General features: G+C 45.7%; 1 protein-coding gene across 6 annotated transcripts in view; it reads right to left on the bottom strand.

Annotated features, from left to right (window-relative positions):
- Positions 1 to 15,494: 15,494 nt before the first annotated feature.
- The window catches only part of ppp6r3 (protein phosphatase 6, regulatory subunit 3), a 33,239-nt gene continuing 30,551 nt past the window's right edge, over positions 15,495 to 18,182 (bottom strand). For 5 of the 6 annotated variants that reach the window (XM_066648547.1, XM_066648545.1, XM_066648548.1 and 2 more), the window contains exons 23-25: positions 17,983 to 18,099; positions 17,693 to 17,779; positions 15,495 to 16,496 (exon numbers count right to left, since the gene is read on the bottom strand). In XM_066648547.1, the coding sequence (XP_066504644.1) occupies positions 16,445 to 16,496; positions 17,693 to 17,779; positions 17,983 to 18,099 (256 nt within the window). In that variant the 3' untranslated portion in view covers positions 15,495 to 16,444. The remainder of the gene's footprint in view (positions 16,497 to 17,692; positions 17,780 to 17,982; positions 18,100 to 18,182) is intronic. The other variant, XM_066648550.1, reaches the window with a different exon arrangement.

Here is an 18,182-nt window from a genome sequence, read left to right as displayed (position 1 = left end):
ACACTGAGGTTTTTTAAATCTCTGAAATGTGGGGTGACTATTAAATCGCATGCTTTTACCTTTGGGGCTCGGTATAATCACAAACAACGTTTTAAACGGCAGCTTCTTAAATTCATAACTCCAGACGAATCCAGGTATTGGATGTTTTACTGTTGTTCATGGCTCTGGTAATGTCCAGAATCCTCCTTCAGTTTGGGTTTCACAGAGCCATGAACAATGTGGAGGTGTGTGGAGGAGTGGTGCCATGACGGCGTGATGGGAGCTGAAGACAGTAAAGAGTGATGTGTGTAAAAGTGGGATATTGAACTGAATGAGCTTCCTGTACAGTGTCTGTTAAACTGCTGAGTAAAGGTTACGTGTTCCTTATGAGCCTTGGTTCCTCTCAGCGCTTTAAACCCACGCAGACACAAGGAGAACACACCACACTCCTCACAGACAGTCACCCAGAGGAAACCCACACAGACACAGAGAGAACACACCACACTCCTCACAGACAGTCACCCAGAGGAAACCCACGCAGACACAGAGAGAACACACCACACTCCTCACAGACAGTCACCCGGAGGAAACCCACGTAGACACAGAGAGAACACACCACACTCCTCACAAACAGCCAACCGGAGGAAACCCACGCAGACACAAGGAGAACACACCACACTCCTCACAGACAGTCACCCAGAGGAAACCCACGCAGACACAAGGAGAACACACCACACTCCTCACAGACAGTCACCCGGAGGAAACCCACACAGACACAGAGAGAACACACCACACTCCTCACAGACAGTCACCCAGAGGAAACCCACACAGACACAGAGAGAACACACCACACTCCTCACAGACAGTCACCCGGAGCGGGACTTGAACCCACAACCTCCGAGTCAGCACTGCACCTGAACTAATATTCTTTAAATAGTTTAAATCTGATTCATTTTAAACTCTGAACTGCTTTTAGTGAAGTAGTATATTATTAACACGAATAGTACGAACCTATTGAGCTGTTTTTATTCTAGAGCTTTAAATAATTCACAGAGCTTTGTTGCATGGAGAGATCCTAATTTCTCCAGTGAGGAAGGCTTTACGTTTATTATATTACTGAACTAAACTAAACTCCAGAGCGGCGTGTGTCTTGAGAGGAATAGGAGCTGCCGCAGAGCTTACGGGAAAACGACATCGTGACAGAGCGAAGAAAGCCCACCAGGTCACGGCAGCTCACTTCACCACCTTCTCTGCACCCTCCCAATGGCCGGAGAAAGAAGAGAGAGAAAAGAGGAGAAAAAAGCCCTCTGATTTCTCCTTCTGCTTTTAGCGCAATCTCTCCACCAACAGCAGCATCAAAGGAAATGGGCCACATCACAAAGTACCAATGATTAGGTGTGTTATGAGGGAAGATGAGGCTTAAGAAAAGAGACACAGGCTGGATGTGCCCGGCCATTGTGGGCCGTAAAAAAATAAATAAATAAAAAAAGCACAGAGGTTCCACCTCAAAGAAATGGATTACAGGGGCACCGCTGGACAACATGCCACAAAGCCACATTCTTAGCAGCACACGCCGTTTCTCAGCAGCCTCAGAGCACTTGATTAGCATCAAAATGGAAGATTTGCAGCAGTCCCGGCATCAGAGCAATCTGAATCCCAGATTATAAACATATTGCACATACTAAGGCCACGAAATGGAGACTGATTCAACCTCAGTGTGTAGTAACATGGATTTACAGCCGCACGCCTGTTTTTCACTCATACATAAAGACCACCCTTTAGAGCGTTATAACAGAGCCATGTCCTCGAAAACCCCAAACCTCACTGCTCTCAGGAAAGTACACCGTACAACGACAAATCATATGCTTTATCTGTATTAAATACAAGTTATTGTCAGTTTTCAGGGCACAACGCTGTTTAACAATCCCTCCCTCAGGTCAGAGGCGCATTAATGTGTGAATCTGGAGCCCACCAACTCACACACTGTGAAACAAGACCCCCCCCCCAGTCAGTTTTCTCTGTGCTTTAGAATTGTCCCGCCCCCTCGTCTGAGACTGTCCAATCGCAGCACTGGACCCGCAAACAAAGGCTGGGATAAACTGTGTAAAACGAGCTAAAACATAGCTAACGAACTGTGGCATAAACGTTAGCCACAACATTTCCGTACAGTTCATCAAAGGTAAGACATTAAATAATAATGTACAATGTGTATCTTTATTCTAACAGTTTTTATTTTGTTCGCAAATATTTGTAGAAAACTAAAATTGACAGCTAATGTTTTGCAGAGAGGATAACAATGGGTTGGTAGCTAAACAATCAGCTGCAGCTAACAGGCAAATCTCGTGTGTACATTACATGAAGGGTTAACATGGATCCTCCCCAATCACAGACGCATTCTTACGGCTCAGTTACAGCACTGTCATTCTGACGTGTTACACTGTATTACCAAAAGTATACACACATTCATCCAAATCATTGGTTTCTGGTGTTCCAATCACTTCCACGGCCACAGGTGAATAAAATCAAGCACCTAGGAGTGCTTCTACAAACATTTTTGAAAGAACGGGTCGCTCTCAAGAGCTCAGTGAATTCCGGAACAGTACCGTGATAGGACGCCACCTGTGCAACACGTCCAGTCGTGACATTTCCTCACCACTAAATATTCTACAGTCAAGTGTCAGTATTATAACAAAGAGAAAGTGACTGGGAACAACAGCAACTCAGCCACAAACTGGTAGGGCACGAAAAATGACACAGAGGGTTCAGCTGATGCTGAAGCACAAAGGTTGGCAACTTCCTACAGAGTCAATCACTACATACTTTCAAACTTCATGTGGCCTTAAGAATCGCTCAAGAACAGGGCGTAGAGAGATTCACAGAATGTGTTTCCATGGGTGGCGGCATGGTGGAGCAGCAGGTAGTGTCTCTGTCACAGCTCCAGGGACCTGGACATTGTGGGTTTGAGTCCCACTCCGGGTGACTGTCTGTGAGGAGTGTGGTGTGTTCTCCCTGTGTCTGCGTGGGTTTCCTCCGGGTGACTGTCTGTGAAGAGTGTGGTGTGTTCTCCCTGTGTTTGCGTGGGTGTCCTCCGGGTGACTGTCTGTGAGGAGTGTGGTGTGTTCTCCCTGTGTTTGCGTGGGTTTCCTCCGGGTGACTGTCTGTGAGGAGTGTGGTGTGTTCTCCCTGTGTTTGCGTGGGTTTCCTCCGGGTGCTCCGGTTTCCTCCCACACTCCAAAAACACACGTTGGTAGGTGGATTGGAGACTCAAAAGTGTCCGTAGGTGTGAGTGTGTGAGTGAATGTGTCGCCCTGTGAAGGACTGGCGCCCCCTCCAGGGTGTGTTCCTGCCTTGTGCGCCCAATGATTCCGGGTAGACTCCGGACCCACTGAGACCCTGAACTCGATAAGGGTTACAGACAATGAATAAATGAATGAATGTTTCCACGGCCAAGCAGCTGCATCCAAGTCTTACATCACCAAGCGCAATGTAAAGCATGGGATTCCATGGTGTAAGGCACACTGCCACCGGACTCTAGAGCTCTATGAATATCGTCCTATGAATTTGGTGGTGGCCAAGAGAACGGTACTTGTCTTATAATTATGCAGTGGGGTTGTTTTTCGGCCGCTTAGTTCCAATGAAAGAAACTCCTAATGCTTCAGCACATTGAGAGTTTGGACAATTTCGTGCTCCCAACTTTGTGGAAACAACTTGAGGACGGCCCCTTCCTGGTCAAACATGACTGTGCACCAGTGCACAAAGCAAGGTCCATAAAGACATGGATGAGCGTGTTTGGTGTGGAAGAACATGGCTGACCTCAACCTGACAGAACACCTTTGGGGTGAATTAGAGCGGAGACTGAGAGCCAGGCCTCGTCCAACGTATTTACTGTGTTTACTTTTAGTTGTTTATCGTAATGTAAATGTTACACATGTTTGATCTCCGGCGCTTTACGTCGTCTGTGAGAGTAGTTTTATGTAACACCTTGGTCCTAAACGTTGTTTCTTTTCACTGTGTACTGTGCACTTCCTGTGGTGGGAATCATAATAAAATCCACTTGACTTGACTATGATTGTGTCCCACAATGTCACCAATAATGCTGTTGTTTTGAATGGTTTCCCGTGTGTTTTTGAATCATTAATGTGTGGCTTCATTAAAACAGACGGTGTAGTGTCAGACAGAGCTTTAGTTACTGTTTAAAATTTCTGTATCATTCTCCTACATTCTTCTACACTTTGCGTCTGCAGAAACACTGCGCTAATGTGACGTCTGATATTTCCTTACCAGAAGTTTAATTGTATTGTCTTGGACAGTAATTCTGAAAGAACACCAGTATTGTATCCTCTGCCTACTGTCAGTGTTGACACAGGAATCATTAGCAATGTGGTTTAGGTCTCTGTCCTGTGTAAAATTGAGTTTAACCAGTGCATTGTACTCTCACAGTCAGTTACACATGGCTGCTCATTATGGGTCACTGTTAATGTGAAGCAAAACTGCACTCATATTGGAACATGTACACAACAGGCAGCTGTGTTTGACTGTGTTTAACCTGAAAACATAAATAATAACAATGGCCCTTATTCATCAAAATAAGGTTGAGTCAGATCTGATCCCCTGAAAGCTCTGATCTTCTCAGTTCCGTCATTGGTGAATCTCTTTATTCAAAGTCCCCTCTGTGACTCGAGGGTGTTAGAAAAGCCATTCAAAAATCCATGACCAATGCTTTCTGTGGAGGAAAAGTCAGTCTACGTGGGGGCACGGCACTAACAGAATAAGTTAGGCTGCTTTTGTTTTATTATTTCCAGGAGCAGAGGGCTGTGGAGAGGCTAAATACAGGTGGAGAGACTGAATACAGGTGGAGTGTGTGTGTAGTGTGTTTATAGCTGTGGAGAGGCTGAATACAGGTGGAGTGGGTGGTGTGTTTATAGCTATGGAGAGGCTGAATACAGGTGGAGTGTGTGTAGTGTGTTTATAGCTGTGGAGAGGCTGAATACAGGTGGAGTGGGTGGTGTATTTATAGCTATGGAGAGGCTGAATACAGGTGGAGAGGCTGAATACAGGTGGAGTGTGTGTAGTGTGTTTATAGCTGTGGAGAGGCTGAATACAGGTGGAGAGGCTGAATACAGGTGGAGTGGGTGGTGTGTTTATAGCTATGGAGAGGCTGAATACAGGTGGAGTGTGTGTAGTGTGTTTATAGCTGTGGAGAGGCTGAATACAGGTGGAGAGGCTGAATACAGGTGGAGTGGGTGGTGTGTTTATAGCTATGGAGAGGCTGAATACAGGTGGAGAGGCTGAATACAGGTGGAGTGTGTGTAGTGTGTTTATAGCTGTGGAGAGGCTGAATACAGGTGGAGAGGCTGAATACAGGTGGAGTGGGTGGTGTGTTTATAGCTATGGAGAGGCTGAATACAGGTGGAGTGTGTGTAGTGTGTTTATAGCTGTGGAGAGGCTGAATACAGGTGGAGTGGGTGGTGTATTTATAGCTATGGAGAGGCTGAATACAGGTGGAGTGTGTGTAGTGTGTTTATAGCTGTGGAGAGGCTGAATACAGGTGGAGAGGCTGAATACAGGTGGAGTGGGTGGTGTGTTTATAGCTATGGGGAGGCTGAATACAGGTGGAGTGTGTGTAGTGTGTTTATAGCTATGGAGAGGCTGAATACAGGTGGAGAGGCTGAATACAGGTGGAGTGGGGGTACTGTGTTTATAGCTGTGGAGAGTCCGAATACAGGTGGAGAGACTGAATACAGGTGGAGTGGGTGGTGTGTTTATAGCTGTGGAGAGGCTGAATACAGGTGGAGAGGCTGAATACAGGTGGAGAGGCTGAATACAGGTGGAGAGGCTAAAAACAGGTGGAGTGTATGGAAGCAAATCTTTCTCATCAGTCTTTGAAATATAACCACTTCTGAATTTGTAGCACTGAATTCTTTTGCACTGAGATTATGAATCTGTTTCCACAGAGAAGTGGAGGGTTTCCAGGAACAGAGCGGAGGGCTGTGTTTTTAGCTGTTAGCGCTGGAGAGACTGTGCTCCTCCTCCACCATTTTTTCAGCAAAATAAAACTGTTATGATTTGAAGTTACAGAGCTCCTCCTAAGGTTTCATCCCCCAGCCTCGAGGGAGTGTTTCCTGCCACTGTCGCCTTTGGGGCTTTCTGATCCACATTCTGTTCTGATACCAATTCTGTAAATCTACTTTGTGACAACATCAGATGTAAAAAAAAGTGCTGTAATGAAATATATAAATCCCTGGGTCAGCACCACCGCAGCACAGGTGAGCAGAGCTGAGCAGAGCTGAGATGTTTGCAGATGAACCGGGCCGATCCAGAGCAATGTGTGAAGCAGTATTCTGTATTCAAAGTAGATGTGATTTCAATTGGATGATGCAGGGAATGCCTTTATTGTGTGTTCAGGTCCGTATTAAAACACAGTGTAAATTACACACAGGGGCAGGCTGACAGCACAAATGCTTCCACAGAGATGCTGCTGAACTTTAACACACACAGATACTTTACAAGATAAATAACAAATGCCTCACTGGACAGATTCCTTTCAACATTTAGCCCCAAACAAAAAGTAAAGTAAACTAATATTCTTGTCATTTATTTCATTCATTCATTCATTGTCTGTAACCCTTATCCAGTTCAGGGTCGCAGTGGGTCCAGAGCCTACCTGGAATCATTGGGCGCAAGGCGGGAATACACCCTGGAGGGGGCGCCAGTCCTTCACAGGGCAACACAAACTCACACATTCACTCACACCTACGGACACTTTTTAGTCGCCAATCCACCTACCAACATGTGTTTTTGGAGTGTGGGAGGAAACCGGAGCACCTGGAGGAAACCCACGCAGACACAGGGAGAACACACCACACTCCTCACAGACAGTCACCCGGAGGAAACCCACACAGACACAGAGAGAACACACCACACTCCTCACAGACAGTCACCCGGAGGAAACCCACACAGACACAGGGAGAACACACCACAATCCTCACAGACAGTCACCCGGAGGAAACCCACGCAGACACAGAGAGAACACACCACAATCCTCACAGACAGTCACCCGGAGGAAACCCACACATCACATCATGACAGAAACTGACGAGTTTACCTTTTAACTGTTTTTAAACGTTACTAAAAGCAAGCACCACATTTTATCCACCCTCGCACTCCTCCTGCTCCCCTACAACAACGTCATTACACGTCAATGAAAAGCACAGTGAAGGGATTAGAGCTTATCGTAGGAATTGGGACGGGGGAAGACTGTGGAGAGCAACATTTTTGGACATTTCTGGCGATTTAAAGATCCCAAAAAGAGGACATGTCCGGCTAAAAGAGGACGTCTGGTCACCGTACGTAAATGCACTGCATACACTAGTGACAGTATTCAGAGGAATGGCCAGGCTTTGACAGTAGTTCCAAAGGGTAGAGGCATCAAAAACAAAACACCCACCCGCTACTGGACAGACTGGACCTATGGGCAGCTAGCAGAGGGAGCCCAGTGGACCTTAGTTTGTGAGAAAATTTCAGCCTGAAACAAAATCCTGAGGCACCCAAAGCCATCGTGCGACCAGTCGAGAAAAACCGAATGAAGAGGTGTGTAACAAAATCAACAGAAAATAGAAATCCCAGTTTAACGTAAAGCACAACTGCCTTGTTACTGCCTCCCTCTAATCTTTGATAAGCTGTGTACAAACGGGTTTACGGAAAACACAAATGTGGACCCGGTCACGTGGCCCAGCTCCCTCCTCAAATAATGAGACTGGCTAATTTCCCCTGAAGGCCACACCCGTGGTGTATGTCTTGTTTCAGCTTTAATTATCCAGCTCCCACACGCACTGAGAACCAGAGGGGAACAACACGGAGCGTGCAGGTAATACCATTAATATGTGCAAATTACACTTGATTTGTCACTTTTTTACCACCTTATAATGGAACACAATATTAGCAATTTCAACACATTACAATGTGACACTGCAATTATGGGTTATTTGGAAAGATAGGGGATAATAGGGCTGTCTCTCAAAGCCGCCATTCACTTACCTTTACCATGCATCAGCTGGGAAAAGTGCTTTTCTCCTTATAGACTTCACTGTCCTTCTGTCACACGCTGCTCCCGGCCACACATCTCAGGACTCGCTTCAGTTCACATGCTGTATATAACAGCAGCACTGTCTTAGGAGGCTGAGAAACTGATTCTTCACACTATGTAACATTAGAATAATCATATAAATAAAATAAAAACTGCACACGGAGTGTAGGAGCATTCAGTTAGAAAAATACGTTTGGTTCCTGATGTCTCACCACACTTCTTCCCCCAATGAGTCTGGCTCTACACGACTCAACCTGACTCAGCACGGCTCGACTCGCTTCAAGGCTAAGCAGCAGCTCTATGAAAGTGTCAAACAAATAAATACAGTGGAGTTTGTATGTTGTTCCTAACTTGTGTTTATTGAGAGTCAGAAAACATGTTATTTCTTACTAATTGAAGGAATAAGGTTTAAAAGACCGTTGGTCCCCCCCCCCCACGGTGTTGGGAAACTCTAATAGGCGTCTTGCCTGTGACGTAGATGGTGGACAACACTCTAGAAGCTGCACTTAATTTAATGCAAAATGACGAAAAGGTGTGTTGTTTTTGGCTGCAATCATTCAATGTACAGTGGGACATCTGTGCACAAATGGCCCAAAGATCCCAAAATATCCAGAAAATGGACTAAATTTGTCCACTTTAAACGGGCACTTTGGAAAGGACCCTCCGCTCACTCCGTTATCTGTAGCTCATTTCACTGGCGCTTTTCCAACAATATGGGCATGTAAGGACACCAACGAAAGGTGTTCAAGAGCCTCTGTAACATGGAGGTAAACAGGGTAAGGACACTCACTTCGCCTGTTTTAGTTGGTGTTAGTTAACGTTAGCTTGACTCGCTAAACTCGGTGGCTCAGATTATACTCGGCTACGTAGCTGCATTACGGAGGTTTATAGTGTCGGATGAATTCGAGTTCGACTTCGATCACATTTACAAGAATAACAGTACCTCTACATTTGAGTTTAGCTTATTGCTAGGCTATTGTCATGAATAATGTTGGTTATTTAGCTAGATACTGTCATAACAGTCAGTCATAACGGTGTTTTACCGCGGCGGTGTTCAGCTGTTGTCCACCAGTGACGTCACGGTCGCGTTCGAGAATTTCCGTAGCGAGCTCGGGTTTTTCCATCCATTTAATAAAATTGTCAGTTTTAAAGCAAATTAAGCTGCTATTTTCATTTTAATTCATACTTATATCTGTCAGTAACTACAATAATGTGGAATATACATGGAGGTCCATTAAGTGGTGCTTAGCCTTTAAAGCTTGTCACTTTCCCACCTGCAGCCCCCCCCCCCCCCCCGAGTACCTACTCAGCTCAGTTGGAACCCGGCGTGAACTGGGACTGAAAAAACGTACTTCGTTTCAGCGACCTGTACCAGATTTGTCCAGTGAAAAAGTCGTCGAGTCGTGTCGGTTTCATGCAGTGGAAAAGCGCCATAATGGGGCTGAGTAAAAACGGAGAAAACGAGGGGGAGAAGAAAGAGAACAGAGTGAAAACGGCTAAAAACCAGAGCTTCTGCTCCTCGCTCCTCACTGCTGTGCGCTCGGGGTCGGGGTGAACAGCGAGCGGCTCATTATCATTTAAAGGAACAGGTGCTGAAAGCGGGCGTTCTGAACAGGGCTGTTTACACAGGGGGAGAACACTGCTGTGGGGCTCGTGGGGTTTGGACCAAAGCAGGTCACAGACGCTTCATTAAGAAACAGAACTGTGTTCCACTGTGGAGAAGGAAACTACTTTTGAAGAGAATAATTAAAAAACATATCTCTTGAAATATTAATTAAACTTATAAAAGTATAGGTTAGGGGCGGCACGGTGGCGCAGCAGGTAGGTGTCGCAGTCACACAGCTCCAGGGGCCTGGAGGTTGTGGGTTCGATTCCTGCTCCGGGTGACTGTCTGTGAGGAGTGTGGTGTGTTCTCCCTGTGTCTGCGTGGGTTTCCTCCGGGTGACTGTCTGTGAGGAGTGTGGTGTGTTCTCCCTGTGTCTGTGTGGGTTTCCTCCGGGTGACTGTCTGTGAGGAGTGTGGTGTGTTCTCCCTGTGTCTGCGTGGGTTTCCTCCGGGTGACTGTCTGTGAGGAGTGTGGTGTGTTCTCTCTGTGTCTGTGTGGGTTTCCTCCGGGTGACTGTCTGTGAGGAGTGTGGTGTGTTCTCCCTATGTCTGCGTGGGTTTCCTCCAGGTGACTCTCTGTGAGGAGTGTGGTGTGTTCTCTCTGTGTCTGTGTGGGTTTCCTCCGGGTGCTCTGGTTTCCTCCCACAGTCCAAAAACACACGTTGGTAGGTGGATTGGCGACTCAAAAGTGTCCGTAGGTGTGAGTGAATGTGCGTGTGTCTGTGTTGCCCTGTGAAGGACTGGTGCCCCCTCCAGGGTGAATTCCCGCCTTGCGCCCAATGATTCCAGGTCGGATCTGGACCCACCGCGACCCTGAACTGGACAAGGGTTACAGATAATGAATGAAAGAATGAATGAAGTATAGGTTATACTTAAAGGATAGGATCACTAAGTAAGATTTTATATATTTGCTCATGGGCTCCCCCTAGAGTTTTTTTTACAGCACTGTCCTGAAATCAAGACAGAGCGGGGAGGGGAGCTGTAACACCTCCTGTTACAGCTCAATGGAGTGGAATGATTTTGAAAGTGTAATTTTAAGGTAGAAATAGTACCTAGTGTTGCTTTAAATGCTACACGAGTTACAGAAAGGTCTCATGCCTGAACAATGTTATGCTACTGTTTTCTAGGTCAGATATCAGTGCAGGTTCTCCTCAGTGGAAATGTAATGTATAACACGCTGTTCACTTTAAACAGAGGACGAGGGTTTATTACCAAACCCCAGCAGCTCAGCTTTCACGTACGATCCTGAATCATTAGCATTTACTAACGTTTACATTTGTATTTACTCCTTTGTCAGACTCGGATCTTGAGCGTCAGTTCCCACCGCAGGGGGCAGGGCTCTTTGTTGAGGCCTGATGTAGTTCTGTGTTTGAATCAGAGTTTAAGAATAGAAAGAGGTTTCTGAGGACAGTCTGATACCTGAGGTCACCAGCATTTTATTACGTTTCTATCATTGTGTTCTCTACAGAAGACAGATACGTGTTTGGACAGTAAGGGGTTATTTTTGTTCAGAAATCAATATAAATGGAGAATGTATGGATTATATTAATAAAATATAAGAACTATAAAACATCGGGTGAAATAAGTGTTGAACACGTCAGTTTTCTAAGTAAATGTTTATCTAAAGCTGCTATTGACATGGAATTCTCACCAGACGTCGGTAACAATCCGTCCACTCCACACTTCCACAAACACAGATATCACATCATAATATAATCCACAAATCACGCTATTAATTAAGTGAAACTGTCCTCAGGTGTGTGTGTGTGTGACTGGGTGAGTGTGAGTGACTGGACGAGTGTGTGAGTGAATGGGTGAGTGTGTGAAATTTTCCTCAGGGGGGTGTGTGTGTGTGTGTGTGTGTGTGTGTGTGAGTGAATGAGTGAGTGTGTGAGTGATTGGACGAGTGTGTGAAATTGTCCTCAGGTGTGTGTGTGTGTGAGTGTAATTGTCCTCAGGTGTGTGTGAGTGATTGGACGAGTGTGTGAGTGACTGGGTGAGTGTGTGAAATTGTCCTCAGGTGTGTATGTGTGTGAGTGAATGAGTGAGTGTGTGAGTGATTGGACGAGTGTGTGAGTGACTTGGTGAGTGTGTGAAATTGTCCTCAGGTGTGTGTGTGTGTGAGTGTAATTGTCCTCAGGTGTGTGTGAGTGATTGGACGAGTGTGTGAGTGACTGGGTGAGTATGTGAAATTGTCCTCAGGTGTGTATGTGTGTGTGTGTGTGAGTGAATGAGTGAGTGTGTGAGTGATTGGACGAGTGTGTGAGTGACTTAGTGAGTGTGTGAAATTGTCCTCAGGTGTGTGTGTGTGTGAGTGTAATTGTCTTCAGGTGTGTGTGAGTGATTGGACGAGTGTGTGAGTGACTGGGTGAGTGTGTGAAATTGTCCTCAGGTGTGTATGTGTGTGTGTGTGTGAGTGAATGAGTGAGTGTGTGAGTGATTGGACGAGTGTGTGAGTGACTGGGTGAGTGTGTGAAATTGTCCTCAGGTGTGTATGTGTGTGAGTGAATGAGTGAGTGTGTGGGAGACTGGGTGAGTGTGTGAAATTGTCCTCAGGTGTGTGTGTGTGTGTGAGTGTAATTATCCTCAGGTGTGTGTGTGTGTGTGTGTGTGTGTGTGTGAGTGTGACTGGACGAGTGTGTGAGTGACTGGGTGAGTGTGTGGGAGACTGGGTGAGTGTGTGAAATTGTCCTCAGGTGTGTGTGTGAGTGTGTGGGTGTGTGTGTGATGTCCTGTGATGGACTAGTGCTCTGTTCAAAGTGTGTTCTCTTTGTCCCCAAACTGTCCTCAAACCTGGAAGCAGAAAATTATTCAAAATGTCATAGTACAGTGAAGTATTAATATCATACTTTCCCTGTATTTACAGTGTGTTAATGTCTCCATACGAATCTGGTGGTTCATGTACAGAGAGCAACAAGAGAGTAACAACTGGGGATTAGAGCTCACCATATGATTTACTTACAACGTAAATTCCATTATTTTTGTATATTGTTACTGTCCGATTAAAAATATAATAACTATACATTAGAGGAAAAAACCTTCGTAATTTTCAATGGTAATCAAAGTAAAATAATTTTTAAAGTAATTTTGGAGCATTTCTATTGGTTCATTCATCGTGATATTTACAGTGTGAAGGACTGCGGTGCAGGTTCTTGCTATTCACCAAACCCAGACTCATCCATCAGACGGCCAAACAGAGAAGTGTGATTCCACAACACATTTCCAGCGCTCCAGAATTCAGTGGCCGTGGCTTAACACCAGTCCATTTGACACTTCACCTCGTGCTTGGTGATGTAAGGCTTGCATCCAGCTGCTCAGCCACGGAAACCCTGAAACTCCTGGTGCCGTTTTTGCACTGATGTTAATGCCAGAGAAGGTTGGGAACTCAGTTTATCAGGTCAGAGCTTTGGTGACATTTACACACTGTGTGCCTCTGAACTTTCCCTGGTCACTTTGATTCCGAGTTGCTGTGGTTCCTAAATGCTTCGACTTTTAAATTGTACCTCTTGTGGAACATCTAGGAGGAAAAAATACTACAAACTGATGTGTATCAATAGTGACATCTTATTCGGAGTACCACACTCAAATAGTGTCTGTTGGCAGATGTGACAGACCTGGGCTGTTGGCGCTCTCCTCCGGTGTGTGGTCTGTCCTGTGATGGACGTCATCTCTCATGGAAGAAGCAGGTGCTTGGCCTCACGCTTACAGGTTTGGAGTCATCGTGTGAGACAGCTAACAGCCCACAGAGGGAACTGGACACGACAAATGATGTGGGGAAAGTTCAGCAAAATCCAGACGATGAAAAACTAGTTTATTTTTTGCATGTCTCACTGTCAGGAGATAAACAGCCAGTGGAAGCTGGTTTGCTTTCCATTGCATCTCAAGAGCTGATGATATGTAAACGGATGTCTGTGCGGCTATTTTCTTTTTTTTCCTCGCTCTCTGCCGTTGAAGTGACTCACTAAATTGGGGTCTTTAGTCCTAATGGCCAGCGGTGTGATCTTCTATTGAGCCGTGGAAATGAGTTTAATTGGGAACCGATCCTGTTTTCCCAGTGCAGCTGCTGAACTGACTGTGCTCTTCCCACAGACGTACTTCACTGACATTAACTCACTGTCTGAGTCTTTTGATGTTTTCCCGGAGGAACGTTCTCTGAAGTACGCAATATGGCAGGCTCTTACTGGCAAGCACAATCGCTACTACTTTCTTCAAGGACATCAGCCACTCTCAGGGACGATCTGATTGTTTGCTGCAAATTTACAGCAAATTAAATAAAAATCATTGTAAATGTAGAAACACTACATTAGAAACCTGATGTGGGGCAGAGTGATGGTGTAACAGGTGATGTCTATTCAACACAACCCTAGCGTCGCGGGCGCTCTAGTTTCCTCCCCAAACAACCCCCAAAAAACAAGTGTGCTGATATGTGGCTTGGATGTGTGTTGTTGTCCACAGGCGTGTGAGAAAGAAACTGGGTGCAGGCGTGAGTGAGTGACTGGATGAAGCTGCCCAGAGGCGAGTGAATGAGTGACTGGGTGAAGCTACCCACAGGCATGAGTGAATGACTGGGTGAAGCTACCCACAGGCATGAGTGAATGACTGGGTGAAGCTGCCCACAGGCATGAGTGAGTGACTGGATGAAGCTGCCCAGAGGCAAGTGAATGAGTGACTGGGTGAAGCTACCTACAGGCATGAGTGAATGACTGGGTGAAGCTGCCCACAGGCATGAGTGAATGACTGGGTGAAGCTGCCCACAGGCATGAGTGACTGGGTGAAGCTGCCCACAGGCATGAGTGAGTGACTGGGTGAAGCTACCCACAGGCATGAGTGAGTGACTGGGTGAAGCTACCCACAGGCATGAGTGAATGACTGGGTGAAGCTACCCACAGGCATGAGTGAATGACTGGGTGAAGCTACCTACAGGCATGAGTGAATGACTGGGTGAACCTGCCCACAGGCATGAGTGAATGACTGGGTGAAGCTACCTACAGGTGTGAGTGAGTGACTGGGTGAAGCTGCCCACAGGCATGAGTGAGTGACTGGGTGAACCTGCCCACAGGCGAGTGAGTGAGTGACTGGGTGAACCTGCCCACAGGCGAGTGAGTGAGTGACTGGGTGAAGCTACCTACAGGTGTGAGTGAATAACTGGGTGAAGCTGCCCACAGGCATGAGTGAGTGACTGGGTGAAGCTACCTACAGGTGTGAGTGAGTGACTGGGTGAAGCTGCCCACAGGCATGAGTGAGTGACTGGGTGAAGCTACCTACAGGTGTGAGTGAGTGACTGGGTGAAGCTGCCCACAGGCATGAGTGAGTGACTGGGTGAACCTGCCCACAGGCATGAGTGAGTGACTGGGTGAACCTGCCCACAGGCGAGTGAGTGAGTGACTGGGTGAAGCTACCTACAGGTGTGAGTGAATGACTGGGTGAAGCTGCCCACAGGCATGAGTGAGTGAAGCTGCCCACAGGCGAGTGAGTGAGTGACTGGGTGAAGCTACCTACAGGTGAGTGAATGACTGAGTGAAGCTGCCCAGACGTGAGAGCGAGACTGGGTGAACGTGTGATGCACTGAGGCGGGGCTTAAAGCAGCATGTCCCCGCCCCCTAGAAAAGGGCACCACCTCTTTTGTATTTTGATCACAGACCCCGTGTAGGGAAATAGTGAACAGGGCATGGATTTGGACGCAGCTTTGGTTTGATCTTCCGTGCGGACGGAGGAACATTTCTCTAAAAGGGAATAGCACACAGCGGCCACTATCGTGAAGTAATGAAGGGTGGCACGAATAAACAAGACTTCAAGAAATAATTCCCTTGCATCTTGCCGGCACAGAGAGCATTTTATTTAAAAAAAAAAAAAAAAAAAAAAAAAAAAAAAAAAAGGATGGGTGCATGATTGAAGAATCTTAGTCCCAGTTTTTTTTCCAGGTAGAAAAGTTCAGTTCAGCTGCGTGGAAAGAGTTCTGTAAAAACCAGGCCAGTTTCTCCATGGGCCATGAGAGAGAGACAGAGAGAGAGAGAGACAGAGAGAGAGAGAGACAAGAACAAAACTGATCGTGGCCAAGTTTAAACATGGAGTGAAGAGAGGGAGAGGGACATTTCTGAGGCTCTTCATAATATTATTTCCCCTACTTTTTGAATAAATAAAAAAATTTAAAAGAAAAAAAAAAAAAAATCCAAAGAGGACGTGTCTGTTTTTACGGTCTCGCTCAAGTCGAGAGGAAAGACACATTTACAAATAATACCCGTGGCAAAATAAACCTATTTCGAATATTTAAAACACTAATAAATTTAAGAATCAAAGACCAACAGATCGCCAACGTGACATTTTCGTGGTAGCTTTTGCTTTTACTTGGAAATTAAATACCAGATTTTTTGTGCAAGAGGAACCCTTATCAAAAACAAAACAAAAAGACAGCTTATCGTATTTTGGTCACACTACGTGTTCCGATCGGTAACGTTTGGTTATTAATCTTCTGCGTCTGTATACATTTGTCTTTTTATAAAATATTTTTATTCATACAATCATTCGAACTATAGCAACATTACTATTAACTTTGAGTGGCAAGATATCAGACAGATCACCTCATAAGAACAATAGTATATAAACGAATGCAAAAAAAAAAATAATAATCATCGGAGTACAGTTCTCTTCATACAGTTCCAAGTTTTCTGTACAGATGTCTAATATGAATATTGCTGGTCCTGATCTGGTGGAGTTAGTCTGCTGCTGCTGTGGCGCCCCCTGGTGGCGTGAGGAGTTTATCACTGGCGTTGTTCATCACATAGGGCCGTTCACCGCAGCCTCGGGGGAGGGCACACACTGCTCTATTCTAGAGAGAGAGAGAGAGAGAGCAAGAAAGAAAAACAGAGAGGGAAGGAGGGGGCGAGAGAGAGGGAGGGAGGGGAGAGAGAGAGGAAGAGATAGAAAGAGAGAGAGCGAGAGAGAGAAAGAATGAGAGAGAGGGAGGGGGAGAGAGAGCGAGAGAGGGGGAAAGAGAGGAAGAGAGAGCGAGAGAAAGAGAGAGATAGAGCGAGAAAGAGTGAGAGAGCAAGAAAGAAAGAGGAAGGGAGGGAGGGGGAAAGAGAGGTGGAGGGAGGGGGAAAGAGAGGTAGAGGGAGGGAGAGGGGAGAGAGAGGAAGAGATAGAGAGCGAGAGAGAGAGGGAGAGAGAGGAAGAGATAGAGAGCGAGAGAGAGAGGGAGAGAGAGATAGAATGAAAGAGGGTGAGAGTGAGAAATTCAGAACCACAAAAATAAAATCACACACTGTAGAAAACACAGTACACAGATCCCGTCTCTGCCGCTTTACAACATCTACGTGGTCTGGAAGCTCAATCATACACCATCCAGAGTTCAGAGGGCTGTGTGACTTAAAAAAAAAAAAAGATACTTAAATATCATTAATTGGAATTAACTTTTTAAATGTTGGGTTAATTTATTTAAATCTAAAAAAAAGCTTAAAACGCTGTCGCTGTGCAATGAAAAGCCTGTATGTTCATCTCTGTCAACTCTTAGTTCACCACATTTGATCCGTCACAATGAAAAGGCTGTGATGAATCGACCAATAGAAATGCTCCAAATCTTTTCACATCCAGCTCCATTAAAAGTTAAGGTTTATTCCTTCTTTCAGTTACTAGGTTTCAGATTCATGTTTTTAATTGGACAGCAACGAGAAGTGAATTTATTAAATATATCAGATATATATTACTTAGTATAATTAACTAATTATACATAATGACGCACGTACGTTATTTTACTGAGGGGTTCAGGGTTATTTCTGCTCGTGTGGTCGACGTGTCATGGCCGACTCTAACAGGTGACGTTGACAGATGTAAGTATTTAACGGTGCACGACCCGGCGCTCATATTCGGCCTGAACCTGCCGTAACTAAGGGGAACCAAATCTGTTCTAGCTTTGGGTTTAAGCCCAAATCTGAGGACTCTCCAGGACTTTGGGTTTAAGTTATCAGGCTAAATCCAACCCCCAGTGATGTTGAGTTTAGGAAAACAAACGTGCTCTGTACTCACTTGGCTTCTTCCATGGTGGCTGCGTTCTCGAGGGGGCCGTTCACAACCTCGCAAGCAGCCTTTGTTTTCTCTTCTAAGTGCTTTGCACTGTCAGACGAAAGCGGGAGACGGACTCAGTTACACTCAGTATGTTGTAAAGCAGCGAACACGTAAATAAACAGAGGCAAGTAGCGAGTTTGAGTGTGTGGTTTTATTTTTGAGAAACAAGAGGGAATGCATTCTCAAAACTAAAAAAAAATTAATAAAAATAAGGTTTGTTCTCTCAGCGCTGCCGTCCGGACGCCTCTTACCCAGATTTCTGACAGTTGCTAGCAGACAGCGGCGATGCATTCCTCTCGCTCTCTTCGCTCTCCCCGACGACGTACTTCGCAGATGCATCTTCAGAGGTAGATCGTTTCTCCTCCTCACTGAAAAGCAAGAGCAGGTGATTTTAACCATCACCCCTTTCTCCACGTTCACTCAAGCCCAGTTAGGATCATGAGACTGGACC

Source organism: Hoplias malabaricus, chromosome 17, assembly GCF_029633855.1.
Source record: "Hoplias malabaricus isolate fHopMal1 chromosome 17, fHopMal1.hap1, whole genome shotgun sequence".
NCBI classification, from domain to species: Eukaryota; Metazoa; Chordata; class Actinopteri; order Characiformes; family Erythrinidae; genus Hoplias; species Hoplias malabaricus.
The sequence above is the reverse complement of the archived record's forward strand: the minus strand, read 5'-3'. Positions and strand labels throughout refer to the sequence as shown.